This window comes from Coccidioides posadasii, chromosome 4 (genome assembly GCF_018416015.2).
Source record: "Coccidioides posadasii str. Silveira chromosome 4, complete sequence".
NCBI lineage: Eukaryota > Fungi > Ascomycota > Eurotiomycetes > Onygenales > Onygenaceae > Coccidioides > Coccidioides posadasii.
This window is the reverse complement of record NC_089410.1, coordinates 2,111,627-2,132,500: the sequence shown is the minus strand read 5'-3', so window position 1 is coordinate 2,132,500 and position 20,874 is coordinate 2,111,627. Positions and strand designations below refer to the sequence as shown.

Below are 20,874 nucleotides of genomic sequence, written 5' to 3'. Positions count from 1 at the left end.
GCATCTAAGAGCAAGTGCAGGGCTTTGCGACTCGGAGACCTGGATGGAGAACACCGGATAAACGAACTTGCCGATGATATGGACGCGGGGACTCTAAGGGAGCTTATGGAAAGAGATCGTCGTAGGAGGGCGGCGAGACGAACCGCTTGTCCCACGGTCAAGCTCGAAAACCCCCCGAAACCACGTCGACAGCATTCAATGAAGCATAACCATCCTCCTCCTTCGAACAACCACGAAACAAATATCGACACAGCGATGACTAATCGGAAACATGATCAGATGGAGTTGTCGAAGACGCCGAACCATACTGAGTCTTGGCTCCGGGACCCTTCCAAAGAAAGCTTTACCGCAAATGCAAATGACGAAGTGCACGAGAAGAAGCCAACGGTGGAGGAAACCCAGATCGTCGCCGACGATGAAAAATCCTTTGTCCACGTTTCGGCAATCGACGCCGCCGCCGATATCAAACACGAACTCGCCGGGCAGGAGATGGGCTCCGTCTCGGATATATCACCAACGCAAAAAAGTGAAAAGCGGCTGTCCTCAAATGCTGGCCGCATCGGTCGATCCCTCTCATCATTCTTTCGTCGTGGCTCTCGGTTCAAGAGAGAACCTCAAGGACAACCGAAAGAAGGCCCAAGCTTTTCGGTCCCGTCCCGAGAATCTTTCTCAAGGATCTCCCATACGGAAGTTGCGGGAATGCCGCCGGCGATCCCGAAAAAGAGCAGCCTCCGATTTGACGGACAGTCTATGCAGTCCAGGTTCACCGAGCACTTCGATGAGCCCATGGATAACATGCGTTCCCCGACCGCGATCGATATATACCCCACATCACATCGATTCAGCGTTTGCACTGGTAGGGGAACTGTGGCGACTGCCCCAATCGAAGCCCAGGACACATTCCGCGCATCCAGAGCAAACAGTCCAGATACACGTCCCAACAGCATTTTCCTAGCTCAGTCCCTAGCATCCATAGACTCGGAGGGCAGTTGGCTCTCAGGAAAGCCGTCTCGTCACCTTTCCCAGGCACGGTTAGCCCAATACCGTGGCAGCGCAGAATCCAAGGATGATCCAACCGAATCATCACCAGAGGAACGTCCCGCAAGCGATGAAATTCTCGGACCCCTTTCTATTCCTGTCCCTGAAGAAGAGGAGGAGTTCGAGATCCCCGTCAGCGGCAATGCTAAACCCCAAGACAATGACGGGACGACTTGGCATGACAGCGTTGGAAAGCGACCGCGTCTCATTCGTCCTTGTACTCGAGCAAAATCCAAAGAAGGATTGTTTACTGAGTTCCTCGAAAGCGCTTCAGAGGTCGACACACCCTCGGACGACAGTCCGCTCGACATCGAAGCGGAAATGGAAGTCCATCGTGCCACCAGCGTTGACCTGGGAAAAGGTCATACACGTCACATCAGTGCTGGAAGTGCAAAGCTTTTAGACCTGTCTTCTCGCCTATCCGGAGATCGAAGACCAAGTTCAGGGACTTTCAGCAGCGGTGCCCTACCGTCGCCACCACTTAGCCAATAGAACGAGCAACTTGAATCATAGTACTGGAGACGAATATTGCAACTTACCCTGATCTGACGTCCACTCCTTCCCACCCATTTCCTTTGTTAGTTACGTCGAAATGTCGTTTTCCTAACGCCCTTCTTTCTCTTCTTCATGCCCCGTCCGATACGTCGAATACGTGACCCACGCTCCTTTGGCATATCATTTCCTTTGTCATACAAGAGAGGAAAAAACAAAAAGAAATAAAATCGAAAGTCAGATGAGTAATGATGACCTGGATATCAAGCCGACCAACGTTAGTGGCCATTGCTGCATCGTCAGATCGGCTTCTTACCCAGGATGTTCAGCTCCAGCTGTTCTGCCAGCTTCGATTCCGGGTCTTTTGATTTTAAATTTGTCCTTTTTGCATTTGATAATATGGGGTTTGATCGTCTTTTTCTGTTTGTTGAACTGCTGTTTCTTCATTTGTCATTTCGGGTTATGATAGGTTAGGCAGAACAGCCCATGGTTTGCATTGGAAGAGCACGGCGTTATGCGGTGCCTAGAGAGGAAAAAAAAACGTGAAATACCCCAGCGAGCCCTCTTCCAAATCGATTCTTGTGCGTTCTTCGTGGGCCACAGCGTTCAGTCTTGTCCTCATTTGCTAAGTTTTCTTTCGATATTCAACGAGCCTGGGTCGAGGGATGGCACTCCAGACGGGGAGATGGCCGCGGATGGCCTGGCAGAGGGATGGAGGAAGTCTGAGAGAAAAAGAAAGAGCGCAGAAGCTGAGGCCGAGAAGGAGGGCGCTTTTATATGTGTTCGTCTGCCCAGGCAGCGGTGGCTCGGCGGCGGCAAATATGGAAATTCACCCGCCGCAGTGTGTGACTGACCTGCCTGTTTTGACGAAAACAACCAGCCGCTCTCTTTCTGGTGTCTTCACCTGCCCGCCCCTTGTTTTGCGGCTGTTCTGGCCGTTTTGCTTGTGTCCCCCGGATACGATACCCGCCTGTGCTTCCCACTGGCTGTCTCAGTTGTCACCTGTAATCACGCTTGCTCTTCTCTTCCTCTTCCTCTTCTTCTACTACATCCCCAGTCCTTCTTCTGAGTGTTTTTTTTTTTTTTTTTTTCTGCATCAACAGAGCAGTGGAGTTGCCTGGGCAGTGATATCTTGTGTTTTCTTCTATGTTTTCTTTTATCAAGATCTCTTTCATGAGACTAGCAGGGCACAGAAAGATTATCTTATTTGTTTTGCGACAAACCACATAGCACACATATTTGCAATCAATCTACGTTTGTCCTTAGCTACTGTTTTGTTGCAATCACTAGATCAGAACCAGCTACGACAGCCTGACCTCTTTCTATTACTTTAAGCACATTCCGCATCCAGAAAAACTCCAGTGTCTCTCTTCGCGAAGGGCTGGTGATTGACAACATAACCTTCATCATGGGGCGCTGTGATCTCTGCTGTATCTGCAAATTGCCCATTGGCGTCACCCCGTATATCGAGACAGACCAAATTGACTGGGAGAGAGTGGCCTGGTGGAATCACTGCAGATTCAGTATGTTTATGGCTCATAAATTAGATCTCCCCTTTCTTCTTGCCCCTTTCTTTTTCTTAAAAGCTTAAACCAAAAGTATTTTCCCGTCCTGACATGAATCTAGTCAATCTACCCGGTTCACCTCCCGACTACGAGGTCTCTGAAGCTTGCTACTCCGAAAATGGATGTGCATACGACAGTCTGAAATACGAGCCGAGCGACCACGAGGTGCCGACGGACAGCTCGCGTAAGACGAATCGTATGGGCCGGTACCTCGTCTGGTGCCAATGCGTCCCAGGCACTCCGTGTCGCGCCCCCGAGCCACACTGCTACCAGATGCACACCTTCTGCTGGAGCTTCTTGAATAAAGTTTTGGGGTCGCGCGTGGAGAATAATATGGATACCCTGCTCGAGAGCATTGAGGTCGTCTGGGAGCAAGGGACAGCAGCAGCAACGACAACAAGCGACACGCCTTCCGCCGACGACGAGAGCGGTCAACAGCAGCATTGCCTTGAGGTTCCGCATTCGGGGAGTTTCCCGGGGACTCTGTCGATGTTCGGCGTGCCGTCGAGCAATCCTGCGCTTGAGAGGCTGATCGATCATTGTCGAATTGACAGCGACAGTTTGAGCGAGAAAGAGGCGAGCAGCGACGACGAGGTTCCTCCGCGCCAGCGACGTGGTAGCTTCGGTCGTCCTGGCAGGTTGCCCGTAGAGTTACAGCTGACCGTGCTCGATTTTCTTACGGACATCGCGGATATCGGCAATGCGGTGGCTGCGTTTCAATGGAGCGTGTCAGGTTCGTACCTCAGACGCCGGTTTCCTTACAAGGCGATCTACGAGTTGGACGATATCTCGACAGACGAGCTGGACTGGTCGGCGTTTATTATTGGATTTAACGAGCTTCTCATGGATCCGTCGTGGGGTATACGCCATCGGTTGCGCATCTTTAAGATTGTGTGCAGCATTCGCGACAAGTTTCTCGAGCTTGAGCTCGAGAGTGATAAGAGCGAGTGAGCAGGACAGAGTTGAATGTTAGGGGAAAGATGAGACACCATTTGGAAACTCATTTCTGGTTGCAATTTTTTTTCTTTTTTCTTTTGTTTGCAGCTCTTCCTCTGTGGAGAAAAAATGTTGACGTGATCTGGTGGGCTCTGGTTGGTAGTATCTCTGAAAGATTCTGTGTTTGTGGTTGTCTTTTTAATTATTCTCTTGCACAATATTCCTCTCTATTTGTGGGTTAGAAAAGAAGACAACCAATTGAGAGAAGACGTGGTTGGCCTCTACACTACATTTGTTTGTAAAGCTGCCTTGGACAAATCCACTATCCTAATGCGATTAGTGTAAAGTTCGTGGGATCCAAAAAAAAGATATCCCCGAAGTGCGTCGTAAATCATGTAATAAGTAGGCAGGGGCATACCTATTGCTATCAAGCGCGAGAATGTTCAGTTTCCAGTAGATCTAGCTTGCAATCTGTTTGACGACTGGCTGCGCACTGAAATAAATAACTTCTTAGCGACAGCCGCTAAATTGGGCTAGAATGAAGGGACCCGGCGCAGTGATGGGTTAAATAGCCAGTAATCCTTTTCCCCCCCGCGGCGAGGCCCGTAAACCATCGCATATAAAGTCTGTATGACTCCTCCATGCTTTTCTTAGTAGTGTTCCTTGACATACTTCATACAATATTGAGTCGCTCGATGACAGGCGCAGTCTGGACTCCGAGGAGATTTTTGACTTTGGGGGGAGAAAACCTGTAGGAGAGCCGGACAAGGATGGGAGGGAGCAAAAATGCCAGAGCAGGTTGCATATGGTATGTAAGGTTAAGATCCGATCAAGGGGGGAGGGTTGGGATGGTTTTGCTCAACAAGCAAAAAGATCGTTGCCAGCGATCGGCAAGCTGTCATTCTAATTCTAATCTTATTCTCTGTTTCCTGCGATATTCTTTTCGCCGGTTTCGGGCTCTGCAATTTTTTTTTTTTTTTTTTTTTTTTTTTTTTTTTTTTAAAGCACGACGCCGGTAACCAAGCAGGCAGTTAGCTCGGGATCCGAATTCCCCTCTTTTCGACCCGGGCAAGTTCGCTCGACCTCGTGTCTGAATTGGCTTGGTGCTCAAGGGGCCATCCCTGCAACCAGCAAGCAACGCAAGCTGGCAAATGGTGCTGCTGGGGCCGGCGAGTGATGGGATATCCGGGAAGGGCTCGACGCGCCCTTCCTCCAGCTTCACCTCCTCCTCCAGCTCCGACTCCGATTCCGACGGGCTTGGTTCCAAGGAACGCCAACGCCTCCGGACCGGATTGAACCTCTCTCTCTCTCTGTCTCATCTGAGTCGGATTCTTCCCCCCCGGACACCGTGAACGGAGCTGCTCGCTTGCTTGCCTGCTGTGCCGCGGCGATCGACAGCTGCGCCATCACGTGGGCGACGAGATCGGCTGCAACAAGCACTCTTGGCGAGCGAGTTGCTGGGAGGCATTTTTCGGGGGGAGAAGAAGAAGAAGAAGAGGAGTATGGTACGTCGAGAGTATCCCTGGTGGCTTTATATTTACACTCGGAATGCACGCTCGCGCATGGCCACTCTAGCTGGGCCGGCATCAGGGCCAACTTACTAGGAGAGAGAGGGGGCTTGAGAAAGGCGTCGCTCGGCCCTCAACGGCTGGCGAACATTTAACAAGGCGTCCGATGTCCTTGCAAGGGGAGGAGGAGGAGGAGGGGGGACGGCCCAAGGACACGATACCAAATTCCCGCTAATTAGTGATTTTATTCAAACGGACGGGAGAAACTGGGGCGTTTTCTTGCTTCCACCGGTGTTCGATGTAACCATGAACCGCCGCCAAGGTCATCCATGGTCTCTCGGCCTCTCTCTCCACGAAAAAGCTACCGGCCTGCTAGTCATGAAGGTGACTACGGTAGTGTTGCTACGGGCGTGTTACTCTGTCGAAGAGGGAAGAAAACAAAAGGCCGACTTCTACCCAATTATTATCACCCAGTGATAATATACTAAGACAATTTCCCCTCTGCCCATGTACGCTGTTCCACCGTCTACCCATTTTTCGGGATTGCTCGTCCATTGACGATGATACTTGAACCGGGTACTCCGTATAGAGGACAGCCCTCAGTGCTATTCGTTGCCTGGTGCCGGATGCCGGCGATGAAGTGCTCAGGCAGCAACAAGGGCGCGAAAAAAAAAAAAAAAAAGAAAAGGAGCGGCTCGCATTCCGCCATGGTTCAATTTCTTCTTTTTTCTTTTTTTTTCCTTTCTGCTTCCATCCGGTATTCCCTGATCGCCAAGGATGGAGTATACACATTTAATGTGGCCCGCCTTTGACATTACATATACATATATTAAATTGCGGGGGAGAAATAAGCATTTTTGCTTTTTCCCAGAGCTTCCCGGCGCCGATCGTTGGTATAAATCCGGGTAGTAGGCCGGTTTTCTCGGAGAGGCTTGCAGCTTGCTTTGCCGCCTGCTCAGTCATATAATTGCTTCCCTCCCTTCCTCGCCTTCCCTGCCACTTGCTCTCTCTCTCTCTCTCTTTTTTTTTTTCTCTTTTTTCCTCTCCTTCTCCCCCTGTCGTTTTTCTCGTTTTCCCTTTTGTCTCTCCCAGGTCAACGGGGTTGAGTATCAGATATCAGAGGTCACCATGTCTCAACGGACAGAGCACAACGGAAGCTGGCTACGGAACGCCGGGTCTCTCCTCTCGGTCCTAGCCTGCGTAGCTGTCCTTGCCAGCCCAGCTTCGGCCACCCCGGCATCAGCAGCAGCAGCAGCAACTCCCCGGACCGATGACTATCTAAAGCGTGCGGAACGCATTCTCAAATTCACCCCGCTGATCGACGGGCACAACGACCTTCCCAACTTCATCCGGAAGACGACGAAGAACCAGATCTATGAGGGGAAGATCCCGTTTGAGGACGAGCTGCCCGGCCACACTGACCTGAAGAGGTTGCGGAAGGGCAGAGTGGGCGGACAGTTTTGGAGTGTTTACACACCCTGTCCTGACCCACCGGTGCCCATTGACGACCCTACAGTGCGTATTATCAGACGGATAATCTCTCTGTCTTTTTTTTTTTTTTTAAAATTTTGCCTGGTGGGAAGATGGAATTGGCTGACCTGGTGTGGTTTGTTTGTGTTTTTTCCTGGTGTAGTGGTCCGTTCGGGATACCTTGGAGCAGATCGATGTGACTAAGCGCCTTATCGAAAAATACTCGCGCGATCTGCAGTTCTGTGGAGACGCAAGGTGTGCTCGGAGGGCGTTCAGGAGAGGAAAGATTGCCAGTTTCCTGGGTATCGAGGTAAATAAAGCTTCCCCCAATTCCTTACAATTCTGCAATTGCAAAAAAGGGAACTTATGTCTCATAATATATTCTGCTTGAAACAAAACACAGGGAGGACATCAGATCGGCAACTCTCTCGGTGACTTGCGCCGGGTGTATGAGCTGGGCGTGCGCTACATCACGGTCACTCACAACTGCGACAATGCATTTGCGACCGCGCAGTCGACCGTCGCCGACGGCTTGCCGGACACCGGACTGATGAAGCCGTTCGGCATCGAGTTCGTCAAGGAGATGAACCGCCTTGGCATGCTCGTAGATCTGTCGCACGTGTCCGCAAACACCATGAGAGACACATTGAAAGTCGCGCGGGCACCGGTCATCTTCTCGCACTCGTCCGCATACGCGGTGTCCAACCACCTGCGCAACGTGCCCGACGACGTGCTGAAGGAGGTCGCGAAGAACAACGGCGTGGTCATGGTCACCTTCGTGTCCCGGTTCGTCAACGTCGAGAATCCCGATGCTGCAGACATCAACACCGTGGTCGATCATATCTTCCATATCGCCAAGGTTGCCGGTTGGGACCACGTTGGCATTGGAGGTGACTACGACGGCACTGTTTACCTTCCCAAGGGTCTAGAGGTAAGATAGAAAATCCCCTTTTTTTTTTTTTTTTTTTTTATTTATTTTATTTTTATTTATTTATTTATTTTTTGGCCCCCTTTCTATTCTCCCTGCCAATTCGATCCAAAAAGCTAACGACTGCTCGACAAGGATGTGTCCAAGTACCCCCACCTCATCGCCCGAGTCCTCGAACGCGGAGCCACAACCCAGCAGGTCCGCAAGCTCGTAGGCGAGAACATCCTCCGGGTGTGGACTGAGGTGGAGAGAATCGCGAAGCGCCTCCAGAAAACCGAGCTCCCCAACGAAGCGTACTGGGAGGGCCGCAACTGGACCAGACCCGCCAAGCGGGACCTGAACGCTGACTTCGAGGGCAGAAGCGTGCCATTGTTCACTTCTGCGTCGAACGGCGACTTCTGTGATTAGTTGGAGGTGGAACTGAGAGATTTTTTTTTTAATTTAATTTTATTTTATTTTATTTTTCTTGGTACATGTCAATATTTCTTTTTTTTTGTTGAGGACGGGCCTGCTGCGGCCTGCCTTTGGATAGTATATAGTATATACAGGGAATACGGAGTGAGTACTCCGTAATATAACTCTTCTTCTTCTTTTTGTTTTTCTTTAATGCATATCTGGCTATCTCTGTGCTAAGTCCAGGAATAATGTTAACTCTTTCAGTTTACCCCCCCCCCCATCGGCACCGGCAATTGGATGTGTTGCAGAGTGATGTTCCCTGCTGATACAACCACTAAACCCAGAAGGGCATAGAGGCGGGAAAATCTCTGCTCAAAAAGCAGAAAACGACCAGACAGACTTTCAAAAGGAAGGCAAAAAGCAAAAGAAAGAATAAGAAGGAAAACAGAAAAAAAAAAAAAAAGAAAAAGAAAAAGAAAAAGTAAAAAGAGAATAGAGACAGAAAAGACAGCCAAGACAGAGCGAGTCCCCTCCGTCGTCGTCGTCGTCTACGACTCTGCTGAATTAGTAATTGGATCGCCGTCTAGAATCCCCTCGCAAGGCGGCTAAGCATGGCGGCGATAACGTCATCCCGGGCGCCCCTCCTCTCGCTCCTGCGCAGCCGCTGCTCTCCGCGCCCTCCCCAGAGCACTACTAATAGACAGCCCGTCTCGCCCCTCCGGCATCCTGCTCATCCTGTTCCTGATCGTGTTCCTGCGACTGCAACTGCAACTGCTGCTCTCTTCCGCCCGTCAACCTGCACCGTGGCATCATCGCTATTTCGAGTCCTGCCATCAGCATCACTGTCATCGTCCGCGCGAAGGACATTCAGCACCACCCTCCCACCCCGCTTTCGAGGAACTGCCGCAAACATGGTTGTCACCGCACTTAAGGAGTGAGTCTTGTCCCCTCCATTCACAGCACAGGAGAAAGGGAACAAAGGACGATTTGTTGTTTCATTCATCAAAAAGCCAAATCAATCACATATCCCCATAAAAAGAAAAAAGAAAAAAAAGAAAAAGGAAAGAAAAGAAGAAGAAGAAGAAAATCACTTCACTCCCTCACCGCCCTGTCCTGCTCTACACCGATTCTCCCCAAGTTACCCCGCTTCCTCTCCCTCTACCGCCTCCAACAACCATCCATTTTCTTCGCTCTCTCTTCCTCTCCTAACCCACTAACCATCCTCCCCAGCAACGCCGCCTTCCAAGCTGCCATAAACCCCGCTGCCGTCGCCAGCGAAGGCAAGAAACTCGTCGTCGTCGACTGCTTCGCGACCTGGTGCGGCCCCTGCCAGGCCATCGCCCCCAAAGTCAACGAGTTCAGCGAGAAATACCCCGACGTCGCCTTCTACAAGATCGATGTCGACGATGCTCCCGACGTCGCGCAGGAGTTGGGCGTGAGGGCCATGCCGACTTTCGTGTTCTTCAAAGATGGACAGAAGGTCGACGAGGTGCTCGGCGCAGTGCCTCCGGCTTTGGAGGCGGCGATCCAGAAGAACCGGGCATAGATTATTTGATTATTTTTTCCTTTTTTTTTTTTCGGTTAACAAGGGGAGATGTTGAAGATCGAAATTTGGGATGAATAGATGCTTGGGATACTAGGGAGGGAGGTTTGAAGGGGTAGACATTTGTTGTTATTGATTCTGCTTGTTTTAGAGGCCTCTGCGGTGTTGTTTTTATAAATTTTCGCTTCAGATATCTTGAACAGATCGGATCTGGGCATATCTTAAAAAAACCACACCCACGCCCTGTCTACCTACCTACCTACCTACCTACCTGCCTACTCTACTCTACTCTAACCAATGAAGAACCTACGACAAAACTGTTTTGGTTGCTCTTGTGCATAGCATCCCATGACCGGAATAGAGATTTATTATATCCCATCAAATACTCGAAAAGTCCTACCCAAGATTCCTTTCCAAGAGGTTTTTCTTAAAAAAAAAGGTTCCGTCCTGAGAAGTTTATGCATCACTCTTTTTTTCTTTTGGCCAGCTCACCAACCACATAAGTCATTATCGTCAACCAGCCCAAGAATATGCAGGAACTTACCCCCACTCTGATATAAATAAGACATTACTACTAACTAGCTAGCCACACACACATTACCAGCTAGTGGCTATTTGAAGACTGATCCTATATATATGTATATTTTCCCAAGGTTAGTAACACACAAAGGCTTACTGACTCCCTCTGTCCTCAATCCATCTTCGCCTCAAGAAAATTCCCTTCCCCCCACCAGCCAAAACAGGCCCCCCCACCTTGGCCGCGGAGCCAAACCCTCTAGATCTATCCAAGTAGTGGTATGAATAAGGATAGTCTTTCACCCTACCCTTTACCCAGCACGTATTCAACCCCATTTGGTCAAGAAAAGAGAAGAGGGGGTTCATCCCTTGAGGAGACCTTTTTGACTCGGATCCGGGGAGGTGATTTGAACTCGGAGAATCGGGCGAACGTTTCGATGGAAGGGGTGGTTTGGCGGGTTACTGATTCCCATCCACCCTTATCACACGCTCTTTCTGACTTAGCAGAATCTTGTAGAAGCAGATCTGTATTTGTTTCTGAAGATATCTCAAGAGGGGGGCCATATATCATTTTTAAGTCGTACGTAGGTGAAGGGAGGTTATCTAGTTCATAACTACGCAGTTTGATGATAGCCGTCGCGTGACTCCTTTTTAGCCCCTAAAAGCCCCGAAGTCAAAATCTGTAGATTATAAGGGAGCTGAATCAATTTTCAGCCCTGTCCCTCCCAATGCTTAAGAAAATCAAACGATTGTTTTTCTTGTTACCTTTTACCGTGTAGTCATTCCTTGTAATATAACTGGCAAGCAATGCCTAAAACCCAAACACCATAATACTATGGAATCTATGACCATCATTGGTCTTTATGCTAGCGGAAAACGAAGTGAGAGATAGAAAAGGAGCAGAGGAGGATGCATAGGATATGAGGCATAGACATGAGAGAGATAAGGTCGCCAACGTGGCGCTGTGTACCAAGGCCAACTTAAAGAGCGAGCCGAAGATTTCGAAACAGGCTATAATGGCATGCAGTGGACTCCTGATAGCTGAAAAGAGGCGAAGGTCTCTTTGTCCTTGTTCTGCAGGGGAGGTTTGTCAATGAGACGCAAATTTCGATAAAACAAAACATTAACACTAAATCTATGCCTCGTTAAAACAGCAAACATGTAGATACGCGAGTATGCATTCGCTTTAGAAGAGTCCATATCCGGGACATCTCTATGCAAGGACCAGCCCAGGAGACTTAAAACCCCAAAAACGCCAAAACACCACGCTATGCCATGACAATCGTTGCGAATAAAGGGAGCCCAACGGTTGATCAACGGGTCGGGTCATAAGATTTCGGCCCAGTTGTTTTTAAAGAAAGGTCATTTATCGGAATCCCCGAAGTCGTCACCTCCCTCACTACCAGTCGCAGAATTGCCGCTGTCGGGACCCACAGTCAAAGTGCCGTCGGAGCTCTTAGCTCTGGGTTCACCGGTGTTTGGCTCTTTCTCGGGAACGTTGACTTCTGTGTCTTCGTCTGTCTCGACTTCTGTGTCGTCTTCGGGAGTGTCAATTCCCCTTGGCGTTTCAACCACGGCATCTGGATCGACCCTCAATTGGATTGAAATGACGTCATCCCTGTTGTCGCCCCTGACTGAGATACCGACGGTCACGTCCTGCAGGATACGACGCTTGCGCTCTCTCGCAGAGCGACGGACGCCGGATCGAACAGGGTCTTCGTCGTCGTCGTCGTCGTCGTCGCTAGGGTCGGCGGGTCGTTTGCTTCCAGTGCTATGGCGGGAAGAGGACCTTGACGAAGCTCTCAAGCATGCCCGAGTGGCCGGGTTAACACCGCCAGGTGAGGCCATGACAGTACCAGAGGTCTCAGTACCTGGCGTTGGAGCCACGGACGATTGAGAGGACGAGGAGAAATCGTCATCGAGAAGACTGGAGAAGGCAAAGTCGATGTCCCCACGGCACTTTGTCAACACTGCCCTGATTGTATCGTAATCAAGGAAAGGAAGGGCTTCAGCAATCGTGCTGATCTTCCATGGCTCAGCCAGGGTCAGTGGTGTCGGCAAAGTCTGCGTTGCAACAGAATGGCTTCGAGCGTTTGCAGCATTCTTGTTGCCCTCCTTGACGACTTGAGCGTCAGCTCCATTTTTATCGAGTCGTCTGGGGAGGCTTGGTAGCCCTTCACGAGGGGCATCCAGGCGTCTGACTGACGAGTAGTGCTGGTACTCCTATCAAAAAAAAAAAAAAAAAAGGGTCATTTAACCATGGCCTGCAGGTAATACTGTTTCAAAAAGAATAGTAAGAGGGCGTACGTGGTATGCGAGATGGACGGTCTCCCTGTCGGGATCCACGTCGTGGAGGTTGCTGGTGAACTCCTGCACCGTGTCGGCCTGGTACACGACGATATCTCGTGCGTAGGCCTGACAGAATGCCTGGAGCTCAAAAGCACCGCCCCACTCATGCGGCTCGCCCATCTTCGAAAGCATCTCCTCGAACTTGGAGTTTATCCTGTCCACGCTTGGGGTGGAGCCAACACTACTGAAAGATCTGTTTGCCTGCCTGGAGGCCTCTCTTGTGGAACGAGGGCGGTCTGGACCGAGATCTACGAAATGTATGAAGGAGTCTCGGTGCTTGCGGATGTGGTCTACCAGTCGCTGGCGGACCTTGTCGTGGTGCTCTGGGGTTCCGTAAAGCTGGTCTGAAAGGGAGTAGAATAGGCAATTGCCTGGAGAAGGTCCGGTTAGTAGGAAGGGGGTAAAAAAACAAATCACGACTAAGATCTCAACGAGGGAAACGTGAGAAATATTGTTGCGTACCGTCTCCCTGTATATCGGCTGCATAACAATTTAGTCTTTCAAGGCGTTCCTTCAGACGCCGATCGGACTCCTCCACAGTCGAGTTTCTGCGCGAGGAGCGAGCACTCAGGCCAGCGGATCGTGCATTAAGCCTTGAACGGGCCATAATAGGCACAATCCTAGTGGCAGGAGGCAAAGTTGTGTCAGCCATATTTGCGGAAGTGTGACTTGCAGCAGCGGCATTGGAGGAGAATCTGCAACGAGGGAACTAAGGGCTCCCTCAAAACATGCCAGAATAAAAAAGATAAAAATAAAAAAAATTGAGATAAGTATAGTTCTTCCTCTCTCCAAAAAAAAAACAAAAGGAAAAAAAAAAAAAGAAAAAAAGAAAAAAAAGGGTAGATATCAATCGACAAAGAAGTTGAAAAAAAAAAATAAAAAAGATGTGGAAGAGAAGCCGATTGAGCCTCCCCGGCAAGAAGTGAGGTTTTTGAGAGGGAGAGGGAAGATAGAAAAAGGAAAGGGCGAAGGAGGGTGTGGGGGAGGTCAGCAAGGCTTAAAGGGGGAAGGAGAGAAGGGGAGAGAGAAGGGGAGAGAGAGAGGAAAGAGAGGAAAGAGGAGAGGTTGAAGAGGGAAGGAAAACACGAAAATTGACGTGTTAGCAACAGGCAGGCGCGACTTTTCCCTTTCCCCCCCAACCCAAATTAGTTCAAAAACGGGTAAGGGCAAAAAGAAGAAAAAAGAAAAAAAAAGGAAAGAAAGAAGGAACAAGCACGTCTTGGCGTCATCGTCCACTCTTTCCGTGAAACTTCGCTGGAATTGGGAAGGTGCTTACCGGGAGCTCGCGGAGGAAGAAGGTTAATCCAAGCAATGTGGTTGGCGGAAGTGCCGACAGATTGTCGCAGTCGACCAATGGGAAGCGGGAATAAGCGCGGATGGTCGGGGTGTGGGGCCGAGTGGCGGCTATCCTTTCGGTGGTACGGAAAGAAACTATGTGAAGTACAGAGTATGTTGAGTCTAAATGAAAGGGAGAGTGTAAAAGTGAAGGATTGTCACGGATAAATCGAATCTCAAGAATCTCGCAAAGCAAGGAAACTCGAGAAGGAAGGAAAGAAAGAATGAATGAATGAATGAATGACAATGAAGAAAAAAAAAAAAAGAAAAGGAAGGAAATAGAGGAGAGAGCCGAGTTGTGAAGCAAAATTATAAAAGCACTATCATTCAATCCTCATTGTGATACCAACTAGTCATGAATGGGTGCTCACTTATACTGAGCATGCTGCTACAGCAGTGAGCGTACAGCTGCCTGTCATATTATCATATACCATATAATATTGTGGCCCTATTCGCCCCCTATTCAACACACCACAATACTTACTACTCATTTACAAACGCCCATTGACCCTTGACTTGTGACAAGCTCCATGAAAACATGTCCATAGTAAAGCCACGCGCCTGACGTTGCCTGGATGTTTAGAGATGCCATACAACAGCATTGGAATATATCTTCTTGTAGGCTGTGATGCAGCACCCAAAGTGAGTATCTCTCTTTTTTTTTTTTTTTTTTTTTTTTTTTTTTTTTTCTTTCTCTCTCACAGAGCAGAATGGCTAGGCAAATCCCTGCTCTAGCTCTCTAATAGATTTCAATGGATATTCCATCATTTTTTAGCCACGGCAACCCATGCATGCTAACATTAACCATGTAACCAGCATTTTTGCATGTTTTGATAAGCCTTCTCCTTTGGAAGAAATATCCTGATGGCTGGTTGGTTAACATCGCAAAGTAGAGAGGAGCTGTCATATAGCAAGCCTGTGGCATTTGTTTCTATGATGGCTATCCGGCCCCCAGGTGTCACAGCTCCTTTGCGGAAGCAGATCGCTCTTGGCTTGCAACTGAGGGACATCTCCACGCACGCGAGTTTGGTTACAGAAGAGTAGACGCAAGTTTCAGCTTTGTGAGAAGACGTAGGACCCTGGGCTGGGATCAGGTGAGACAGGAGAGGAGAGACACTAGAACCGATCAGTTCAAGGTATACTGATAATACAATAATCCAACGCAAAACAAGTCTATAAATGGATGGTCAGCACTGCACTTCGGCGCTAGACTGATCCCGGTCGACTAGAAGAAGCCCTACCGTAGAACGACGCAAATGAAGCGAGTATCATGTGCGGGTATCATTTACATATTATTGGTATCCGCTACTGAATCCATTTTTGGCCCTGACTAGAGCCATCCCAGTATGACAACACGTGCGTCTTCAGTTCAGACGGAATTCGCGTGCAGCATACCTACCAACAGGTTATCTCGCCGACGACCAGCTGACAATATTGGTCCGTCGTCGCACAACAGGCGATTGGCCGCCAGACCGGAATCGGCCATGGCTGGACATCAGCGAACGACGTCGAAAAGAAAGCAAACATCCCCTGAGTAGGCTCACGTCGCCATACCTGCTGACAGTCTTCCCGAAACGATCAAGGCTTCGTACGAAATGAAAGAGACATTGGATCCTAGCTCTCTAGATAAGGAGCTTGGTGATCTAGAAGCCTGCTATCCCCTCGATACCCCTTGCTTTGTGTCCCGTGGGCCAAGGTATCACAGCTACCTCAAGTATCCTTATCCGTCGAAACCTAGCCATCCCGGAAAACTTGGGAATCGCTTGGTGGATCGATATTTCGCTTGGAGGGTCGCACCCGAGACGTGAATCTTTTTTACCTTTTTCTTTTTCTTGTTTGGCTGGATAGGAGGTGGCTCTTCGGCCTTTAATTCGTTGATTTCTGCGTGGGAGACGCGATATGCATGCCTTGGAGATTTACGGCTTTTGGGATTTGTTGGCTTATCCCGACAATATTTTTTTTTAAAACCTCTGCTTTAACGAGGGTGGGACGGGGCATGGCTGTTTCTCAGAAGCTTCTCCGCAGTGAACAATGGAAGAACCCACAGTAATACGGAGCACATAGCTAGTGCCGGCACTCTGATATAGTTAACGACGAAACCCGGAACACGCCCCTCACGAGTCACGCCCTTCGCCGCTCTTTCACTGTCGAGCCTTTTTCATTTTTTTCATTATTCTTTTACTTTCTCTTCAAGGATCCAGTGCTTGAATTATCTCGACAAAGCTTTATCCTTGCTGATCCTAGACAATGGCGTCCAACAAGATCGTTATCATAGGGTGAGCTCTCCGCCAGGATGCACGTTAGCCGGAGCCGAAAAACGCATCGCTTACCCGGAGTCTAGGGGAGGCGTGATCGGATTGACTACCGCATACCTACTCTCCAAGGATAAATCCAATGTTATTACAGTTGCTGCAAAGCATATGCCCGGCGATTACGATGTTGAATATTGCTCTCCATGGGCCGGCGCAAACTTTCTGCCGTGAGTTGGCCCGAGAAGCTCTAGTCCCTTCACGACACATACCTTGCTCCGGTCTGATATAATCCGCTCTTGGTCGCAATTTGCTAACTCGGGGCTTATACATAGTGTAGGAGCTCCGGGTAGCGCTCATGCGAAATGGGAGGCCAATACGTGGCCTGTATTTGAGGACCTGGCGCGGAATAATCCCGAAGCAGGAATTCACTTCCAGGGTGAGACTCTACCACCGGCGGTTTAGCAACGACAGAAGCGCTGAGCTGCATTTTTTAGATTCTATTATATACAATCGCCTCAAGGACGCCAGCTCTGACACTGCTGTCTGGTTCAAAGAGCTGATCAACCCGAACCCTTGGTACAAAGACATTGTCCCCGACGTATGCAAATATACACAACGCGCTCCCCCCCTTCCCCCCCCGGGGCTCTCCAGCCAAGCTGACACCCACCATTCTTAGTTCCGCCCCATACCCAAGGAGAAATTACCCCATGGATTTGACAATGGTTCCTGCTTTACCTCTGTTTGCCTCAATGCGCCGGTCTACCTCGCGTGGCTCGTCTCACAGTGTCGTAAGAACGGTGTAGTCTTCAAGCGTGCTGTTTTCAAGCATATTGTCGATGCAGCCGGTGCTCACCACTCTGGTCAAAAGGCCGATGTCGTCGTCAACTGCACTGGTCTATCTTCCAAGTATCTGGGCGGTGTTGAGGATCAAAAAATGTATCCAGCCCGTGGACAGGTGATCGTCGTTCGTAACGAAGTTCCAGCGATGTACTCTGTATCGGGAACCGACGACGGTCCTAACGAGGCTGGATATATCATGATGAGGGCAGCCGGTATTTTTTATTTTTTCTTTCTTTTTTTTTTTTTTAACATCTACCAAGCGAATCTCTGAAATCACCTCGGATTGAAGGATCCCAGCTAACTCTCACAATTTAGGTGGTGGAACAATCCTAGGGGGCTGCTACCAACGGCACAACTACGAAAGCCAACCGGACCCTAATCTCGCCATCCGCATCATGAAAAGATGTGTGGCTCTTTGCCCCGAACTAGTCGGGAAAGACGCCAACGGCAATCAGCGCGGTATAGAAGCCCTTGATATCGTCCGACACGGCGTCGGCCTGCGGCCTCTTAGAGAAGGAGGTCCTCGAGTGGAGCGTGACAACATCGGCGGCGTTTCTGTCGTACACAACTACGGCCACGGAGGGTTCGGGTATCAAGCTTCATTCGGTACCTGCGCTGATGCGGTCGCGCTGGTCGAAAAGGCACTGGATGAGAAGAAGCGCAGGGCTAGACTATGATTTAGATGGGGTTGATTGTTTCATATAACTAGTTAGCTTAGACCTGTTTCTTTTATTAACTAACTAATGGCTTTAGGGGATCAATTGTTTTTCCAAATTTTCTTTTGCTAAGCATTGTTCTAAACATTAGTCCAGCAAAGGTAAACTTTCATTCACCACATGAGTAGAAAACATCTTCGGGGGGGTTTTCTTATACAGATGTGAGACCTTCCTGGGATGCCACTCTCTCACTTCGGCATGCCACCCCGCAAAGAAACTTTTTGACGATCGACGGCAACGCGGAACCGTAACCGGCCAGCTTTTGAATAACTTTTTCCTTTTTTCCTCCCCCCAGGCCGACCCTGGCTCGGCTTTGCGGTTCGACAAGGATAAGACGGGCAAGGTGTATTCCGCTGTGCGCTAAAAACGAGAAAATATTTGAGCTCCGTCTGGTGAGAGGGGCGTGATCGCGAGAAGTTTATTTGTCCTGCGATGTCCGTCCGACAAGGCAGTTTGAGAAGCTCATATTAATTAAATAGCGGCCCTCTGGACCTCTTATCGGGTTTAGAATTCAAATTACTCTCTGCCCTGGTGCTCTGTCCTGGGAGGTTGAGTTATTTGCCAGCTTGAAAGCCGTTGTTTTCGTAGCTGTGAACTGAGCTCCCCATACTGATAACTCTTGAGGAATTTGATCCTTAAACTTTTTTTTTTCTCTTTTTTTTTCCCCCTTCTCTCTGATTTATTTTGACTCCCGGGGAAGTGGATCCAACACTGTGCAAGAGCTCTATAGAGCCTTTTTCTTTTGACTCATCGAGTTGATTCGGCTTAATCTACTCCGTACATTGAGAGCAACATGGCAGCCTCTGTCAAGATGCCAGAGGAGCAATTGAAACCCGCGCTCTCCAAACAATCCACGCAAGAGCATATCCAAGAGTCTTCTGCCAATGGTATGGAGGACTCTGAACCCGGCGACGAGCCCACTCTGGCCGAAATCAACCGGATATACAGGTATGCCACTTGCACCTGAACAAAACACACAACCCCCGCGCGCCGGGCAACGTGTGCGTCTTCAGACCTAACCGGCCGATCTGATTTCTTCTGCCTACAGAAAACTCGACTGGCGCATAATACCGCCGTTCTGGGTGCTTTACTTCCTATGCGCATCCATCAGATCCACCGTCGGTCTCTCGCAGACAATGAATATTGCAGAGAAGCATGATCTCGGGTCCGTTCTGCAGATGACCCCGCACGAGATTTCTACGAGTCTGGCGCTCTTCTACGTGTGCTACGTCGTCTTCGACCTTCCCTCCAATTTGATCATGACGAGACTCAGCCCGAGAGTCTGGATGAGTCGGATCGTCATTGGTGTGGGAGTCATTGGAAGCTGTATGGCTGCCGCGAAGGCAGCATGGTCGCTGTAGTACGTGTGATCCGTTGTATATAATACCGTTCGCACTAACTTGGGTTGATACAAGTCTTCTCCGCCTCCTCCTTGGAGTCGTGATGGCTGGACTATGGCCTGGCATGGCGTACTACCTCACGCTTTTCTACCCGCCATCGCGCACCGGCAAGCGAATTGGCTTCTACTTCACAGCAGCACAGGTCTCAGCGGCCGTGGTCGGCCTGGTATCTGCCGGATTCCAGAAGATGGACGATGAAAGGGGTATTGTTGGTTTCCGATGGATGTTTCTCATCTACGGGATCTGTGGTACCGCGACGGGAATTTCACTGCTCTGGTGGCTTCCAGAACGACCCTTGCCGCCCGGTGAATCCCCCAGTCCCCGGTCAAAAGTGTCCAGGTGGCTGCCACAGACGCCGCCCGCATTGACGGGAAGAGATGCGGAGGTACACTACCGCGACCTAAAACGTATTTACCACCGGACACAATGGACGCTCTCGGATCTTGGTCGTGTCCTCATGGACTGGCGCATCTGGCCGTTATTGATCATGTACTTCGGCGTCGTCGGCGTAGGAATAGGCGTACAGAGCTACGGGACGGTGATCATTCGTGCCACTAATCCCAAACTCACAGGCGTCGAGCTCAGTCTCCTCTTCGCCCCTATCTGGATCGTACGTACCCTGAAATCTTTCCCATATATATGAACCCCCCCCCCTTCTCTTCCCCCAATGAAAAAAAGAAACAAGCAACTTACCAACTAACCCAACCCGCAAAAAAAAAAAAACAAAAACAGACCGACCTCCTCTCCATCCTCCTCATCACCCCTCTCTCCGACCGCTTCCACCACCATCGCGCCCTCTTCTTCTCCCTCCCCGCCACCCTCCAGATCCTCGGCCTCCTCCTGACAACCTACGCCGGCAACCCCAGCACCAACCCCTGGCCGCGCTACGCGGGCCTCCTCATCGTCGGCTTCGGCCTCGGCCCCACCGTCCCCGTCACCATGACCTGGACAAACGAGGTCTTCCAGCCCCGCCACGGCGAAGTCGGCGTGGCCGCTGCGTCCGCCGTGGTGTCCGGCCTGGGCAACCTGGGCAGCATTGTGAGCACGTATGCGCTGTACGCGGGTTGGGAGAGTGATCGGCTGGCGAGCGGGGCGAGCCAGTATCGGAAGAGTAACTGGGTTATGATTGGGATGTTGGTGGGGAGTATTTTGGCGGCGGTGGTGATGGAGGTGTTGTTGAGGGTTGTGGATGGGAAGAAGGGAGGTGCTGAGGTTGATGGGGATGGAGCGGCGAGGAGGGAGTCGAGGCAGAGGGGACTGGAGGGAGTGTGGTTTTTGAAGTGGAAGAAGAAGTGAGAAGAAGGAAGAAAGGGAAAAAAAAAAAAGAAGAGAGAGAAAAGAGAAAAGAAAGGGAGAAAGCTGAGCTGCGGTACTTCGCCGAACTCACCAGCCTTCTCACGGATCCCCTGCTGCCCGAATCGATTCATATGGAGTACATTCCTGGGATTTTGCAGGCTGCAGCGTCACGCCTAAGTGTGCTCTACGTCTCCTGTTTGAAAGATGATATTGATTTTCACCGAAAGTGAAATCTTCGTGTATAAGACCCTACGCGTAACCCAAAAAAAGATATGTTAGAAGTCTCCATTGAAG

The 20,874-nt window shown here is 50.0% G+C and overlaps 6 protein-coding genes across 6 annotated transcripts in view; 5 read left to right on the top strand and 1 right to left on the bottom strand.

The window, feature by feature from the left end:
• D8B26_007531 (uncharacterized protein) overlaps positions 1–4,247 on the top strand; it is a gene marked incomplete at its 5' end in the record, with an annotated part of 5,827 nt that extends 1,580 nt beyond the window's left edge. Inside the window, 3 exons of the mRNA XM_003067052.2 lie at positions 1–1,508; positions 2,866–3,053; positions 3,157–4,247. The exon at positions 1–1,508 is cut by the window's left edge and continues 778 nt beyond it. Coding sequence (XP_003067098.2) covers positions 1–1,508; positions 2,866–3,053; positions 3,157–4,046 — 2,586 coding nt within the window. The 3' untranslated portion in view covers positions 4,047–4,247. The remainder of the gene's footprint in view (positions 1,509–2,865; positions 3,054–3,156) is intronic.
• A 2,420-nt stretch (positions 4,248–6,667) lies between these two features.
• On the top strand, positions 6,668–8,500 carry D8B26_007530 (uncharacterized protein; the record flags this gene model as incomplete). The annotated part of the gene is made up of 4 exons (XM_003067050.2): positions 6,668–7,054; positions 7,173–7,319; positions 7,413–7,940; positions 8,073–8,500. 4 exons carry the CDS (start codon positions 6,668–6,670, stop codon positions 8,343–8,345), a joined length of 1,335 nt encoding a protein of 444 aa, XP_003067096.2. The 3' UTR covers positions 8,346–8,500.
• A 58-nt stretch (positions 8,501–8,558) lies between these two features.
• Positions 8,559–10,257, top strand: D8B26_007529 (uncharacterized protein). Its single transcript, XM_003067049.2, has 2 exons — positions 8,559–9,267; positions 9,564–10,257. The coding sequence occupies exons 1-2, from the start codon at positions 8,945–8,947 to the stop codon at positions 9,877–9,879; spliced, it is 639 nt and encodes a 212-aa protein (XP_003067095.2). The 5' UTR covers positions 8,559–8,944; the 3' UTR covers positions 9,880–10,257.
• Positions 10,258–11,754: 1,497 nt separating this feature from the next.
• Positions 11,755–13,393, bottom strand: D8B26_007528 (uncharacterized protein; the record flags this gene model as incomplete). The annotated part of the gene is made up of 3 exons (XM_003067048.2): positions 11,755–12,615; positions 12,700–13,112; positions 13,204–13,393. The coding sequence occupies 3 exons, from the start codon at positions 13,391–13,393 to the stop codon at positions 11,755–11,757; spliced, it is 1,464 nt and encodes a 487-aa protein (XP_003067094.2).
• A 2,464-nt stretch (positions 13,394–15,857) lies between these two features.
• D8B26_007527 (uncharacterized protein) lies at positions 15,858–17,929 on the top strand. The gene is made up of 6 exons (XM_003067047.2): positions 15,858–16,352; positions 16,418–16,555; positions 16,661–16,764; positions 16,823–16,926; positions 17,005–17,380; positions 17,484–17,929. The coding sequence occupies exons 1-6, from the start codon at positions 16,324–16,326 to the stop codon at positions 17,843–17,845; spliced, it is 1,113 nt and encodes a 370-aa protein (XP_003067093.2). The 5' UTR covers positions 15,858–16,323; the 3' UTR covers positions 17,846–17,929.
• Positions 17,930–18,677: 748 nt separating this feature from the next.
• Positions 18,678–20,819, top strand: D8B26_007526 (uncharacterized protein; the record flags this gene model as incomplete). The annotated part of the gene is made up of 4 exons (XM_003067046.2): positions 18,678–18,832; positions 18,933–19,244; positions 19,300–19,894; positions 20,017–20,819. 4 exons carry the CDS (start codon positions 18,678–18,680, stop codon positions 20,578–20,580), a joined length of 1,626 nt encoding a protein of 541 aa, XP_003067092.2. The 3' UTR covers positions 20,581–20,819.
• Positions 20,820–20,874: the final 55 nt, after the last annotated feature.

Bases quoted from the DNA above. Each gene is read 5' to 3' on its own strand.
- D8B26_007529 (XM_003067049.2), top strand. From the start codon at position 8,945: ATGGCGGCGATAACGTCATCCCGGGCGCCCCTCCTCTCGCTCCTGCGC. The intron at 9,268-9,563 runs GTGAGTCTTGTC...CATCCTCCCCAG, and splicing joins GTTGTCACCGCACTTAAGGA to CAACGCCGCCTTCCAAGCTG.
- D8B26_007527 (XM_003067047.2), top strand. From the start codon at position 16,324: ATGGCGTCCAACAAGATCGTTATCATAGG. The intron at 16,927-17,004 runs GTATGCAAATAT...CACCATTCTTAG, and splicing joins ACAAAGACATTGTCCCCGAC to TTCCGCCCCATACCCAAGGA. The intron at 17,381-17,483 runs GTATTTTTTATT...CTCACAATTTAG, and splicing joins TATCATGATGAGGGCAGCCG to GTGGTGGAACAATCCTAGGG.